Source organism: Topomyia yanbarensis, chromosome 3, assembly GCF_030247195.1.
Source record: "Topomyia yanbarensis strain Yona2022 chromosome 3, ASM3024719v1, whole genome shotgun sequence".
NCBI classification, from domain to species: Eukaryota; Metazoa; Arthropoda; class Insecta; order Diptera; family Culicidae; genus Topomyia; species Topomyia yanbarensis.
Window position 1 is genome coordinate 99,539,532 of NC_080672.1, and position 13,672 is coordinate 99,553,203.

At 41.0% G+C, this 13,672-nt stretch overlaps 1 protein-coding gene across 1 annotated transcript; it reads left to right on the forward strand.

Moving 5' to 3' along the window:
• Positions 1–843: 843 nt before the first annotated feature.
• Positions 844–4,306, forward strand: LOC131691223 (THO complex subunit 5 homolog). The gene is made up of 4 exons (XM_058977453.1): positions 844–1,053; positions 1,140–1,887; positions 1,941–2,905; positions 2,979–4,306. The coding sequence occupies exons 1-4, from the start codon at positions 940–942 to the stop codon at positions 3,216–3,218; spliced, it is 2,067 nt and encodes a 688-aa protein (XP_058833436.1). The 5' UTR covers positions 844–939; the 3' UTR covers positions 3,219–4,306.
• The last annotated feature ends 9,366 nt before the right edge of the window (positions 4,307–13,672 follow it).

Sequence of the window (13,672 nt, forward strand, 5' to 3'; positions counted from 1 at the left end):
TAATGAAAATGATTTTTAAATTGAAATGAATGTCCGTTGAATTCGCACCACTGTACTGATCTATTGAATTCGAGTGGTTCCATCTTTAATTACAATTGTCAAAAGTGCCAAAACACTAAAGTCTTTAACCGACTACAAACACATGTACTCACGAAAATCAGCTTTATCGATGCATGTAATAAAAAAGTTTTTTTTTTCTCATTTGATAACCCAATTATTTGTTCTCAGGTAATATTTATATTGGTATATCCCGTAAGGAATGCTTATATAATTGAATGCAAGATCTATCAGAAGCAACGTGCAACACATTTCTAATGGAAGTGCTTTGCTGTTGATTTCATAGTGCTTTGAAATAATCTATTCCAATAGATTGACACATCGCATTGAAATGTTGGGCAGGTAGTGCGAAATCAACTGCAAATCACTTTCCATCAACGTGAGGATTTTTTTACCGTGTAAGTATCGCACTTTTCACAAAAAAAACGTTGAAATACAATCTGGCCACCATGGATGAAATTGACAGATCATTATAAAAATACACGGAAACAAAAAACTACCTAAAATTGAGTTCCTTTGACTCAATCTCGTGGTATCGTGGGGGAACTTAAAATTAGGTAAACCGTGTTGAAGGTAGTTTCCATTTAACCACGGCAAAAATTACAACTCATTGATAGGTTTTTTATACTCAAATTTAAGTTGAATTTACCTAATTTTGAGTTCACCCCAAACAACTCAAAAGTAACTTCCCCCACGGAAGATCTCGACTGAGTCGAACCTCTCGTTTTGTTTTTGACAACACTAATAAGTGCGAAAGCGACGCACAACTCAAAAGTAAGTTAAAAGAACTTTTCTGCAGGTTGTTTTATTTAACCGTGTAGCTTGTTCTGTGTTATTCGGCTTCGTGATTTTTTATCATATTAACGTAAAAATCTCCCGAATATGGTCAATAAAACCGAATCGAACGAGCGTGAGGTAAGCGACAAAAAGCGCAGAAAGACTTCCGTCAACGAAACCTCCTCCCCGACAAAGCTCTCAAAGGAGGATCTTTACGTGGTAAGCTGTCGTTCGTTTATTGTTTGTTTACATTTTATACCGATATTAATTTCATAATTTTTTTCCTTCCGATGCATCCGACACAGAATACTATCGCATTTGAGGAGAAAGAAGCTGCCAAACGATCACCGGAAAAAGATGCGCAGCTTTTCCACAGCACATGTGACGATTTGAGGAAACTTTTCGACGAGATAGCTCTTCTGAAAAAGGATAGTTCCGAGGAGGCAAAAGCGAAGATCTCTGAAAAAAGAATCGAAGGCTCGCTTGCTTTCGTCGCTTTGAAAAAATTGAATCGATTAGATAAAGTACGGATTCGCGATGGTAAGGAAGCACTACATAAGGAAAAACAGAGGGTCGATAGTAATCGACTACAGTTGCAAAATTTGCTATACGAAGCGGAACACTTGAGAAAAGAAGTTCAGCGGTGCTATCTTTTCAAAAGTCAGGACGAAGAGATTGAGCTTGTTTCGGAAGAGGAGTTTTACAAGGAAGCTCCTGATTCAATTTCGCGTCCTGAGAAAACTAAAACCGACGAACATGCGCGCCGGATTGCAAGACTTGAGTGGGAGTTGCAGCAACGAAAAGAGTTAGATGCCCTTTGCAATGAGTTACATGCCTCTAAAGCAAAAGTTGCAGACGAAATTGTGTCTAAGACGGAGCGGCTAGATTCTTTAGCTCCAAGATTGAAGGACTTGTTGGCTGCGACTAGACCATTGCAGGAAGCCTTGGATATGCCCATTGAAAAGGGTTGGGAAGTACAGAAAACTGTTCGACTGCTGGTACAACCGTTGTACATGATGTACGCTAATGTTTCAGCCTACGGAGAAGCTAGTGGTAAGTTTAATTATTGTACTGGAATTGCTTTATAACACAGGAACTTATTTCAGATCAAATGCTGTCCACGTCTGTTCAGGGTGACGAGGATGAAGCTCGTCAGGTGGAAATAACCGGTAATCTAGATTGCGAATCGGACGAGGATACTGAAACAGATAGAGAGACTCGAGGTAGTTACAATCGACGCAAATCGAGCAAACAACAGGATCCAATGAAACAGAAGCGTAAAGCCTTAGTCAAACCACACCCACTAAGCGTTACCGTTACGATAAAAAGCAAGGAAGGACAGCAATCACTGGCTCTTACTTTCCAGTACCTTCCAAATGCAGGTTTCGTAACGGTTAAATGTTCGTTGATCAACTTTGAAGTAGCAGGAGTGGCTGCTGGTGATGTAATGTCTCAAGAAAACATTCTGAACGAGTTATTCCCGGATGATAACGGGGAATGCAGCCCAAATCCAAAGACCAAATTTCAATTGCAAGAGGTTGGCATCAACATGGACAAATTTATACCGATGTTGAAGGAGAAGGATCTTGGAAAGCCTTACAAATGGGCTCAAGAATTGTGTGGTATTGAGTTTGTTGATTCTGGTGAAAAATTTTTGGCTGCCAGCGACAAATGGCAAAAGACAATCCCGACTATTATTAAAGCAATTCGCATCCGTTGGGAGGCACGACTTCGGCTCTATCAACAAGTTCACGAGCTGGAAACTGGTACAGTGGATACGACTATCAACACGGAGAACAACAGTCCAATTCGAATTTCTAGCACTTTGGTTCAATGGACTGCTATATCCTATGCCGAATATGTTGCTTCAATTGTTACAGGAAAATTTATTGAACAGAGTAATAACTTCACCGGGAATGAGCTCTATTTTCGCGCTATCATTACTCGAGGATCAGCCAAATTGGAATGTTATATTTGTGTTCCGTGTGATTTTCCGGTCAGCACATCATTATGGTCTCTGTCATTGAATTGGAATGGAAAGCATTCGGCAGCAGATAATGCTGCGGTCAGAGTAAGTCCCGTCACTTGCACGTTGTGTCAAGCAGGAAAAGTTGGCAATTTTGGCTTTTTTAATCTTATTTCAGGAGATGGAATACTGGACCAACTACTTGCAAGCACCGAAATATCCTAAAACGATCCTGTCGCTTCAGCTAAAACGAGCCATGTCGTGTTTTGATATCTATTTAGAGACTGAGGGACCGCTATATACACCAGCCGAGTTTACCCAGGATAAAACATACCTCAAACCGTTTCGAGGTCGTGCTCGGTCTCGCCCGTTTCGTATTGCGTCCAACGGGAGTAGTTCGGTGTTTACGCAAATTTAGAGTTAGATTAGCGTAGTGTATCAACCATAACTGAACATACAGCAAGTAAAATTAAATAGTAAAATTGTATTTGATTTGTACGCTGAAATGAAGATCATCATAAATGCTAGCATTTTTTTATACCTTTATGGGCAGCTAGGGCCGAGGGTAGTAGCCAGCGGGTTTCATACATCCTTGATCAGACGGACGAAGTTATGGTGCCTTGAACACAGGCAACACAGATCCATTGAAATAAGTTCTGCGCTTGAGATGCACTTCCCCCGGTTGGCAAAGAACTGTAATTATTGCGTGTGGATTGTGCGTCATGTAATGGTGTGTGCAAGGAAGGTTTGAGTTTTAGCGTTTGAGTGCACTGCCCATGATCGCATATTTGTCCCGTTTTCTATGGGATTTCCTATCTTTATGGGACTGATATGCGATCATGGGCAGTACAGGGGTGGGTTGGCGTGAGTGTTCACTAATTGCGAATAGTGTGATCGCGAAGAGCTCGAGCGCTTGTAAGTTAACATGTTTGTCGCTTGCGCTAGCGTGTATATAACTTCGCGTGCATAAATTCGATTTTATAATCGTGTGGTCGTTCGTATATTCGCGTGTATTCCTAAACGATCACGCGCGGAACGTGAATCTGATGCTTAATTTTTGGTGTAAGGCAGAGAGTCAGTTTCCCCATATCACTAGAGTTCCCGGTCATGCCGCCATAGAACGTGTTGTCTAGTAAATAAGAGCGTTATTTTAATGTAGAATACATTTAAGCTTTCAATATAGGGGTCCCGTTTCAAAATATCGGCTGCGGCGCCGCGTCAGATTTTGAACGTTAATAACTTTTATCATACTTAACAGAATGATTTGATTTTTAGGCCAATTTGTTGCAAATATGTTCCTCTATGCTGTATTAAAATTTGAAGTATGTATAACATGCACTAATAACAAAAAATTGTGTTTTGAAAAATCTTTCGAAAACGACTCGGAAAAGTGAAAATTTTCAGCCCATCCCGCACAGAGCCGTCAAAATGGTGGACCAACCGAACAATAAAATAATGAAAAGTTTATATATAGGTCCACTACATGTTTGTTCCTATGGTTATTCGCATTGGGTTGCTTGACGAGAGCAGTTGGTGGGGGAAAGACGGCATATTCCTTTGGTTAGGCCATTAGGAGCCGGACGGAAAGGAAAGGCTCATGCACGGCACGAGAACGAGCGAGAAAGCGATAGTAGTGCATATTAACGCGATTATATAAATATCTGTCGGTCGGTTTTTCTCATCATTCGTATTCGTTCAAGCACTAGCAAGCAGCCAGTCTACCGAAGGAAAGCAGTTGGCAATGACGACGGCGGAAAAAGTGCCCCAGCTACTGGTGACTCATCGCAACCCGATCAGGAACTGTCGACCTGCTAGAATTTCGCCCCAACTAAAGGGCAACAGAGTAGGCTATCGTTCCAGCGTCTGGGTCGTGAGATTGTGCAGGACTGCAAAATCGAGCCACGCTTACAAAGCTCAGTCGTAATGATGCCCCGAGAAGCCAACGATGCCTACTTGGTCGGTTTGTTCGAGGATGCAAAATAGTGCTTTGTGGCTCACCGTGTCCGCGGGGAGTGCGTCTGAATTATGCTCCCGCAATAAAACAATAAACGGTTCTTTACAGGACCAATTAATTGTGTTGTAATAAGAGTTAAACTGAAATTTACATTTTATGGTGTATAACAAATAATTTTCAGAAAGCTATATAAAAAATACGATGTGTGGAAAGAAAGAAAGAGAATTTAAATTATCCTCTCTTGCTCGTTTTCGTGCACTGCTTTTCCTTTCCTTTCTGCTGCTACTACCATCATAACTAAAACGAATGTGCGTGTTCCCCCACCATCTCTTGGCCAGTGTTGCCACAATTGCATGTCGCTATTACAATTTGAATTATTTTATTGATCCTCTCTAGTATTGATAAAATATAGAACGTGCAAAGTAGTTTGTGCAGCTCCTTGCTAGTAGCAAACTAAATAGCCTTTATCAGCGCTAACAAATAAGACAAAAAAATTTCAATTTGTGAAAATCTTCTCCTTCCTTCTTTTCAAATCTGCAACATTCTTTGAAAATATTGAAAATGTTGTTAATGAAAAACTGAACATGCAAGTTTGCTAGCACTGGCCACTAAATTGAAGGAAGGACAGAATATTCGTTTTGGTTATGCTAGTATTGGTAGCCGAACGGAAAGGAAAGGCACAGGAATGGCACGAAAACGAGCGGGAGAGCGATAGTAGTGCTTTCTCGTGTTTTCATATATGAATATTGGTCGGTCGGTTTTTCTCATCATTCGTATTCGTTCAAGCACTAGCAAGCAGCCAGTCCACCGGAGGAAAGCAGTTGGCGATGATGACGGTCCGCAAAAGTGCCCCAGCTACTGGTGGCCCATCGCAACCAACTACCGATCAGGAACTGTCGCCGTGCTAGTATTTCGCCCCAACTAAAGGGGAACGGAGCAACTAATCCGCTGGCTAACATTCCAGCGTCTGGTTCGTAAGGTTGTGTATTACTTCAAAGTCGAGCTACGCTTACAAAACTCAGCCGTAATGAAGCCAGTGATGCCTACTTGGTCGGTTTGTGGGAGTGGGCGTAAATTACAATAAAAGCAACGGTTCTTTTCAGGACCAATCAATTGTGTTCTAGTGAGAGTTAAACTGAAACTTTCATTTTAAGGTGTGTAGCAAATTTTCAACAAGCAACATAATACGTTGTGTGGAAAGAAGTAGCTTGCACACGGAACAAAAATTTAAATTATCCTCTCGCTCGTTTCGTCCACTGCTTTTCCATTCCTTTCTACTGTTATTATCAGTATTACCAAAACGAATGTGTTGTTGCATGTGTTTAAGAGAAACGTTGAAGTCGCATGCTTCTATTCAAGCTTTTTGGCAGCCCCCGTGAACTAACTGCATTAAATGGTTTTTTTGTGCAGCTCCGTGCTAGTAGCAAACAAAATGGCCCTACTAGTGTCTGATTCGTGAGATTGTGCAGGATTTCAAAGTCGAGCTAAGTTTATAAAGTTCAGCCGTAATGGTACCCGAAGAAGAGAGTCTTGTCGTTTTGTTCGAGGCTACAAAACAGTTCGCCAGGCACGTAACTATCATGCCAAAAATATCCAACGATCCAGCGCATCACCATCAACACCAACGCCGATACCAAAGGTTCTTTTCAGAACCACCATTATTACCATTACCATAGAGAATTATTTGAAAATTTCCCATTCAAACGTGATTCTGTTGAATATTATTAGATTTAAATTAACGTCTCGAATTGAAATCACGACGCTCCGGTTATGTGACAGACATTACCCACCCATCTTTTTTTATTGTGACCACGACTAACGGTTTAATATAGACACCCCATTTCAATATTTCTGAAGGAACAGAAGGTCGAGTTTGGAAAGTTTGTAACTTTCATTGTACTTAACCAAATTACACAATGTTCGCACTAATGATTCAGAAATATGATCAGGAATCTTCTGTTAGATTTGTAAGTATGTATAATTTACATGAATAAAGAAAAATTGATTTTCAGGAATCAATTATTATCTGTTCTTCCATTGGCCAGTACTACGCGACTTCCTCATGCTAACAATTAATTTCATCGTTAGCCATCTCCCTCACCAAGGCCAACAACGTCAACAAAACCGGTCCTTTTCAGGACCACCATCATTTTTGTAAAGAATAATTTGAAATATTCCTCGCCCAAATCACCTTTTGTCCGAAAATTCCAATGAGTATCAAAATATTTAAAGAACGTGTTCCTTATGTATTCTACATCTCTCCGGTTATGTCGCAGACATTACCCACCCATCTTTTTTTATTGGTCTAGGGGCAATTTCACGTTCTTCTAGGAAGTAACGGTAATTTTAGGTTAGATTTGTGGTAATAAATTTAGGTTAAGGTAAGTATATAGTTTCTAACATAAATGCGTAGTATTACAGTGTCCTACCTCAATTCTCCTATTTTTTACAGCGCTTCCACATGCTTACGTGGTTTACTATTTAAATCTGCAGTAAAATAAATTATAAATAGTCTACAATATCTTTCATCTCACTCTGGCTCATTGAATTGACGTGTTGTTTTGATAATTCCGTATGTCAAGACGTTCCCACTACAGTCGTGATTCGCTGGTTGGTCACTTTTTAACTACACGCAACCATAAAATAACCTACAGAATAAGTTCTTTTAACTTAAATTTAGGTACTTTTTTGCTATGCGTCGCTTTCGCACTTATTGTTGTCAGTGTTGTCAAAAACAAAACGAGAGATTCGACTCAGTCGAGGTCTTCCGTGCAGTAAGGTACTTTTAAGTTGTTTGGGGTATACTCAAAATTAGGTCAATTCAACTTAAACTTAAGTAAATTAAACTCAAGGTTGAGTTATTATTTTTGCCGTAGTTAAATGGAAACTACCTTCAACACGTTTTACCTAATTTTACCTTCCTGCACGATACCACGAGATTGAGTCAAAAGTACTGAATTTTAGGTAGTTTTTCGGTGGCGTGTAGACCGCTTTTTAGTTGGACCTCCGATAGTTTGACCATTGTCCAACTAAAAAGCATCTGAATGTCGAAATCTCATGTCAAATTCACTTAGACAATCAAACTGACAAGAATTAGAGATGCGAACAACAAACGCATTTACATTACTGACGTCTCCTTTGGAGTGTTTCTGACATATGTCAGTTGGTCCAACTAGCGAATCAATTTCGTTCGTTCCCATCGATTCCTCGCATGTTCGTCGACTATGACGACTAGGTCGCCCCGTTCCGAGATATGTTCGGACCCATCTTCATCAGAATTCGTCTGTGATATGCTGAGCGAGTTTCCAGCTGCCCCGAAGAATGTTCCCTTTGATCACAGGTTTACTTGCTGACGCCATGATCCCGTTCGAGCTATTGCGTTGCGTTGCGTTGTGACGATGGTTTTGGCGGATTGCACACTGACTTCATCATGTTTGACTATTGATTATCTAATAAGAGTTGCTTAGGAAATGGTAAGTAGGAATTCATACCAATCCGACCCATATTAAAACCTCAACAGCATGATAGCCATCATTGCCGGCCGCCCCCATCTCCATCGCTCACGGGGGAGGATAAAGGATAAGGTAGACAGGAAGTGTTGATGCTCCACCTAATTAACGGAAGGACGACGATTCATCAGACTCTTCCGTAGGTGTCGCGGAGTTGGTAGTTTGGAGGGGTATCAGGTCTAGGATTCGCTCCAAGCAAGCGATGCGACCTGTAAAGCATATTTTATTAGGTAGTTGTTTAGTTAGTCTTCGAGTGCACGATCACTCGAAAAGAAGATCTTGTTTAGTTTTTGGTTCTTTTTAAACTCTGGGTAGCCGGCTACCGAGAGTATACTATGAAAAGCTCTAAAAAAGCCTTACGTAATTAGTGTACGGCCCCTTAGTCGTATTGGGGCTAATTTCCGATCAACTATTCATTTTTACGGCAATGTTTTCTCGACTGGATCTGTTCGCACCCTCTCATTCTGCTACTATCAGCAGAAGGCTGATAGCACTCAGTCGTCGTCGGTCTAAGGACCAAATGTCATCAATAGACTTAGACTCGCGTGGAGGAATGAGATAGGAAACTTGCGAGAATTTTGTTATCCCACCGTTTGACGACCCATGATCCCGTTCGAGCTATGAAGAAAAAAAATGGTTTGGCGTGAGTGCCATGTGGTCGGTGTTAAGTCAGACCGGACTAAGTCGCAAAACATCAAAAAATGAGATAATGATAACACTGGATAAAGAAAATCGTCAGCTACAATCGACTGTTGCCAGATTTGAATTATGTAACAATAAACAAGAATTATGGCAAAAATTAATTTCCAATCATAATGTAAAGGATGGTGCGATTCAAACTTTAAACCCGTTTTTCTCGAAATCAATATTTTGTCACTTAGTCCGGTCTGACTTAACACCGACCATGTGGCCTACAGCTTCCAGCGGAACGTAGGTTAACGGCCGCGAATTCACTACGTCATGATCGTTTCCAATACTTCGTCGCTAGGATGGCGGTGACTGTCAGAAAAAGCTTTCACCGCGACTTTTACTGACTTGACCATGCACTCCCAGGGTCCCTCCATGTGCGGGGTTGCTGGAACGTTGAAGTGCCACTGTGTGTGTGTGCGTTGGTAAATGTGTTGCGCTGTCTACGACGATCTCCTGAAGTGTCAGTTTTTCTTCCGATAACTGGCGACTGGCTCCAACAAAGTTCGTGCCATTATCGGAGAAGACCTGCAGCGGCGCACCTCCTAAAGGACATCACGGTGAAGGATGTTGAAAGACTGTGCGCTTACTCAAGATGAACGGCTCGTACTGCAACACAGGTGAACAAGCAGATCCACTTTTTCGCCACGCTGCGGCCGACTTTGACTTTAAAGCTTCCCATGTAGTCGACGTCGACGTACATGAACGGCCGAACGAATGGAGTTAGGCGTTCCCTGGGAAGTGGTACAATCTGCGGCGGCACTGGAGCAGATTTCTGTACCTTACAGTACTGACAACTGCTGCCAACTTTGCGTATGAGCGCTCGAAGTTTCGGAATGTAAAACTTCTGCCGTAGTTCGTTGTACACTGTTTCTCCGTTGGCGTGAAGGAACCGTTGGTGGTAGCAATTTACCAAAAGAATAGTTATACGATGTTCCCTAGTCAATACTACGAGATACTTTGCCGAGTAGGGAATATGCGGCGCGTTTCCAATCCGACCTCTTACTCAGGTGACTGCTTGCTCATCGAAAAAAGGAAGCAACGAACGCAGTGGACTCCTTTTGTCAACGCTATCACCGGTTTTAATTAATGAAGTTCTTCACTGTATGCCTGCTCTTGTGCCTGACGTCAAAGGGTTTCTTCTGCCTTCACGAAATCGTCTTGATCTGGATTTTGTCTTCGTTGTTTACTACTCCCAATCTGCTTCCAGCTTCTTATCGCCCAAAAAACGTATGCCATCGTTCGAAATAAACGATTCTAACTTGAAAAGTGTTCGACGTCTACAATCTCCTCCGACTCCAAGCGCGGGATTGAGAGCGCGCGAAGTGGCGCGACTTTAGTTTTTGCTGCTACTAGCGAACACCAACTTCCGCCGCTATGTGCCATCCTCAGAAAAACTACACACGCGCATGCCGCTACGCTAGCATCCGCGAACACGTGATTCTCGATTGTCGTAGAATTCCCAAAGAAGCAACGCGGTACTTGCACTTCATCAATCATCTCGTACAGTTCCATCCATCTACTCCATAGATCTTGCCGAACTCGAAGCCTGCTGCTGTGTGGATAAACTGCACTTGTTTGACAAGCTGTACTGCCTCCTCTACCGAGTCGACACTGTCAAGGAAATCATCCACGTAATGGTTGTAGATGATCGCGTTTACCACTCTGGGATATGATTCCGCGTATTCGAGAGGGTTTTTGTTCTTCACGAACTGAGCCGTGAAAGGGGAACTGATTTCCTCGAACATAGCGACGTTGATTATGTATATCTGAACTTCATCCGACGGACAGTTATGTCATACGAAGCACTGTGACCACTTATATTCCTCACAGATAAGAATTCTCAGGAACATCTCTCGGATATTGGACCATACTGCTATCTTGCTTTCCCTGAATCGTAACAAAACGTTCACTAGCGATATGAGTAGATCGAGGCCCTTGAGGAGCATGTTGTTGAATGCAACTCCACCAGCCTTCGCAGCCGCATCCCACACCTTACTTACCTTACCATATGCCCTTCGTACCGTAGTTGTCTCTAGAATACGCTTGCCCACATCGATTCCAGCTGTTGCACCGAAGCGGCATCTTCAACTGCGGAGAACGTGCGTATCGAATCGTGTAGGTCGCTGTTTATCAATGCCAAACCACTACCGTCATCGGGGGTTAGTTTACGCCACGGAGGCTACTTTACGCCAAAAATTAATGAATGATACTTCTAGTTCCAATTTAACGTTATATTTTGACAAAAGCAAAACATAGTGTTATATGCTGGTTCAACACAAATATAAACATTGGATATAAGTTTAAGAAAATGCTTGCAAGCAAGGATGCAAAATTCCTATCTTTTCTACAGTTGTATTTTTTCTGCCTACATTCTTCTTTCTCATACGACGCGGCTGTCGTTCGCTAGTATGGACGCCCAGCACTGTACGGCAGCCTGTACGGAAAGCAGTAACATGACAAAAAATGCCCGCAGTGCAGCCACTAGACGCGAGCGGTACAGCTTCTCTTTCCTTATTTTACACTTTTTAATATTTTAAATCTATTTAATATTTTTAATCCATTTAATATTTTTAATCACAAACGACGACAATGAAAGTGGTTCATTCACGCCACGATCGGCAACAACGCTTTTGTGTGCGGGCCTCTCCCTTTGACTATGCAGAGAAAAGTGTACAAAGCGAGAGAACAAACTTCACTACGCCACACTCTCACCGAGCAGTCGGAGTACAGCAGCAAACCAACAATATATCTTACTGCTATACGGAAAAGCGTACTCGGTTTGGCTACCGTTCTGGCAAGAGCAGTAGTTATGCGTCGCTGTAGCGGGTTGTACGGCTTGTGCAAATGTAAATGTATTTTATCGGTACCGTTCGCATCCCTGCTTGCAAGTAAACGTAGTAGGCGTAGGCGATGAAACTGAAATATAAAATATACACAAAAGGCATTGTAACCTAAGTTCTCTTGGGAAAGTATGATATACTAATCAAATTATTAGATAAGAGAATATAGATTTCGTAAAATTAACCTGGTAATGTGATGCAATTATTTGTGTTTGTATTTTTTGTCCGTATTTTCGATTGTTTGGTAATTGGTGACCATATGTTCATTTTATTTAAAATTGGGGCTACTTTACGCCATGCTTTACTTAAGGCTATGTTACACAATATGTATATTTGATCTAAAATGTACTCATATTTTGGGATTTGATTCTAATTCAAAGCAAATTTTTATTAGCGTACTAGTTTGACTGTTTTGAAAAATAACGCTAATCGATAATTTGCAAGTTGAGTAATGTAGTTGCAAAAATATAAAAACGCTATCGTTTCTAGAAGTATTTAAACTATGTGTATTGAAGCAATTTGTTGTGGAATAACAGAAAGAGCAGCGGTGAATAGTTCTGTAGTGTAGGCGAATATCCTTATGGTTAAAACATTACTAAACAAAAAGGTCCTCAGTACATTGGAAATGGATATCTCATAAAAAATGGATGAACTGACCTGACCATTAAATTTAACAGTACCATTCGCGTTTCTGTTGGAAAAGCCTTTGCACTCTGGAACACAATTTAATTACTTTTAGAAAAATACTAAAACAAGGTTGTCTAATTCATTGCTGTTTTTAATTTCATTTCTAATTCGCCTTGCTGTTCTTCATTGTAGGACTTATTGACTCTCCAAAACAAGGTTATTAAAAGGATGGTACGCGGTTTTGGAACATACCCTTTTATTTTTACGAGCACGACATTCACACATAAATAACGAACATAATCCATAACAATAAATCAAGATGTTAATGATTTTGGAAAAAAAAACTTTTTGGTGTAATTTTTAGCCCCTTATATCTCATGTTCAATCTTGATTTTCCAAAAGTTCTTTTCACTGACTGTGGAGGTACTTCTCCATATGTAAAACATCAAACAGTTTCAAATGAGAAATTGGGTGATCGTAGTTCTTGAGTGTAATGTACAAAACGTTCTCTTTTTGGCGTAAAATAACCCCCGATGACGGTATGTATTCCTCAGAAATCATGTTTTGGACAAGATAGAATCATTTTTGTGCATTCATGTATCTCAAGTGCAACAATACAATCTGAAATTGTTTGATAAAACCAGACCAATAGGGGACCATTCATAAATTACGTAACGCTTTTAGGGGGGGAGGGGGTACAACAAGTTGTGACATAGGGGGGAGGGGGAGTTAGCTAGATCGTTACGTAACATGTTTTCACCGAAGAAAACAATTTTTTTCTGGGAACTTACGTAATAGGAGAGGGGGGGATAGAGAAATTTGTGACAATTTGTTACATGGGGGGAGGGGGGAGTCAATTTTGGGCAATTTTTGCGTTACGTAATTTATGAATGGTCCCTAGAACGCGCGATGTGGGAAGTTCCACCAAACAATATTCTGTTCAATATATCTCGTGATCTCGATTATGCGGAGGGTTATTCCTTCGGCAAACTTGTTCAGAAGATCAAGAGCTACTCAATGAAAGATAAAATAGTTTGAAATAAAATTTTACCGCTATATGGCGCTTGTGAGCATGTTATTTTTCAGTTTACTGTATCTCAAGATCTAGAATTTTTAGAAAGTCAGTATTTTCGACGAAGTTGCTAAGCATATCAAAACCTATGAGATAGTATAACGCCTGCTTCAGAAAACTACCGTTAGGCGACGCTAATGAGCATGTCAGTTGTTCAACCTAATGTATCTCAATTTCCTG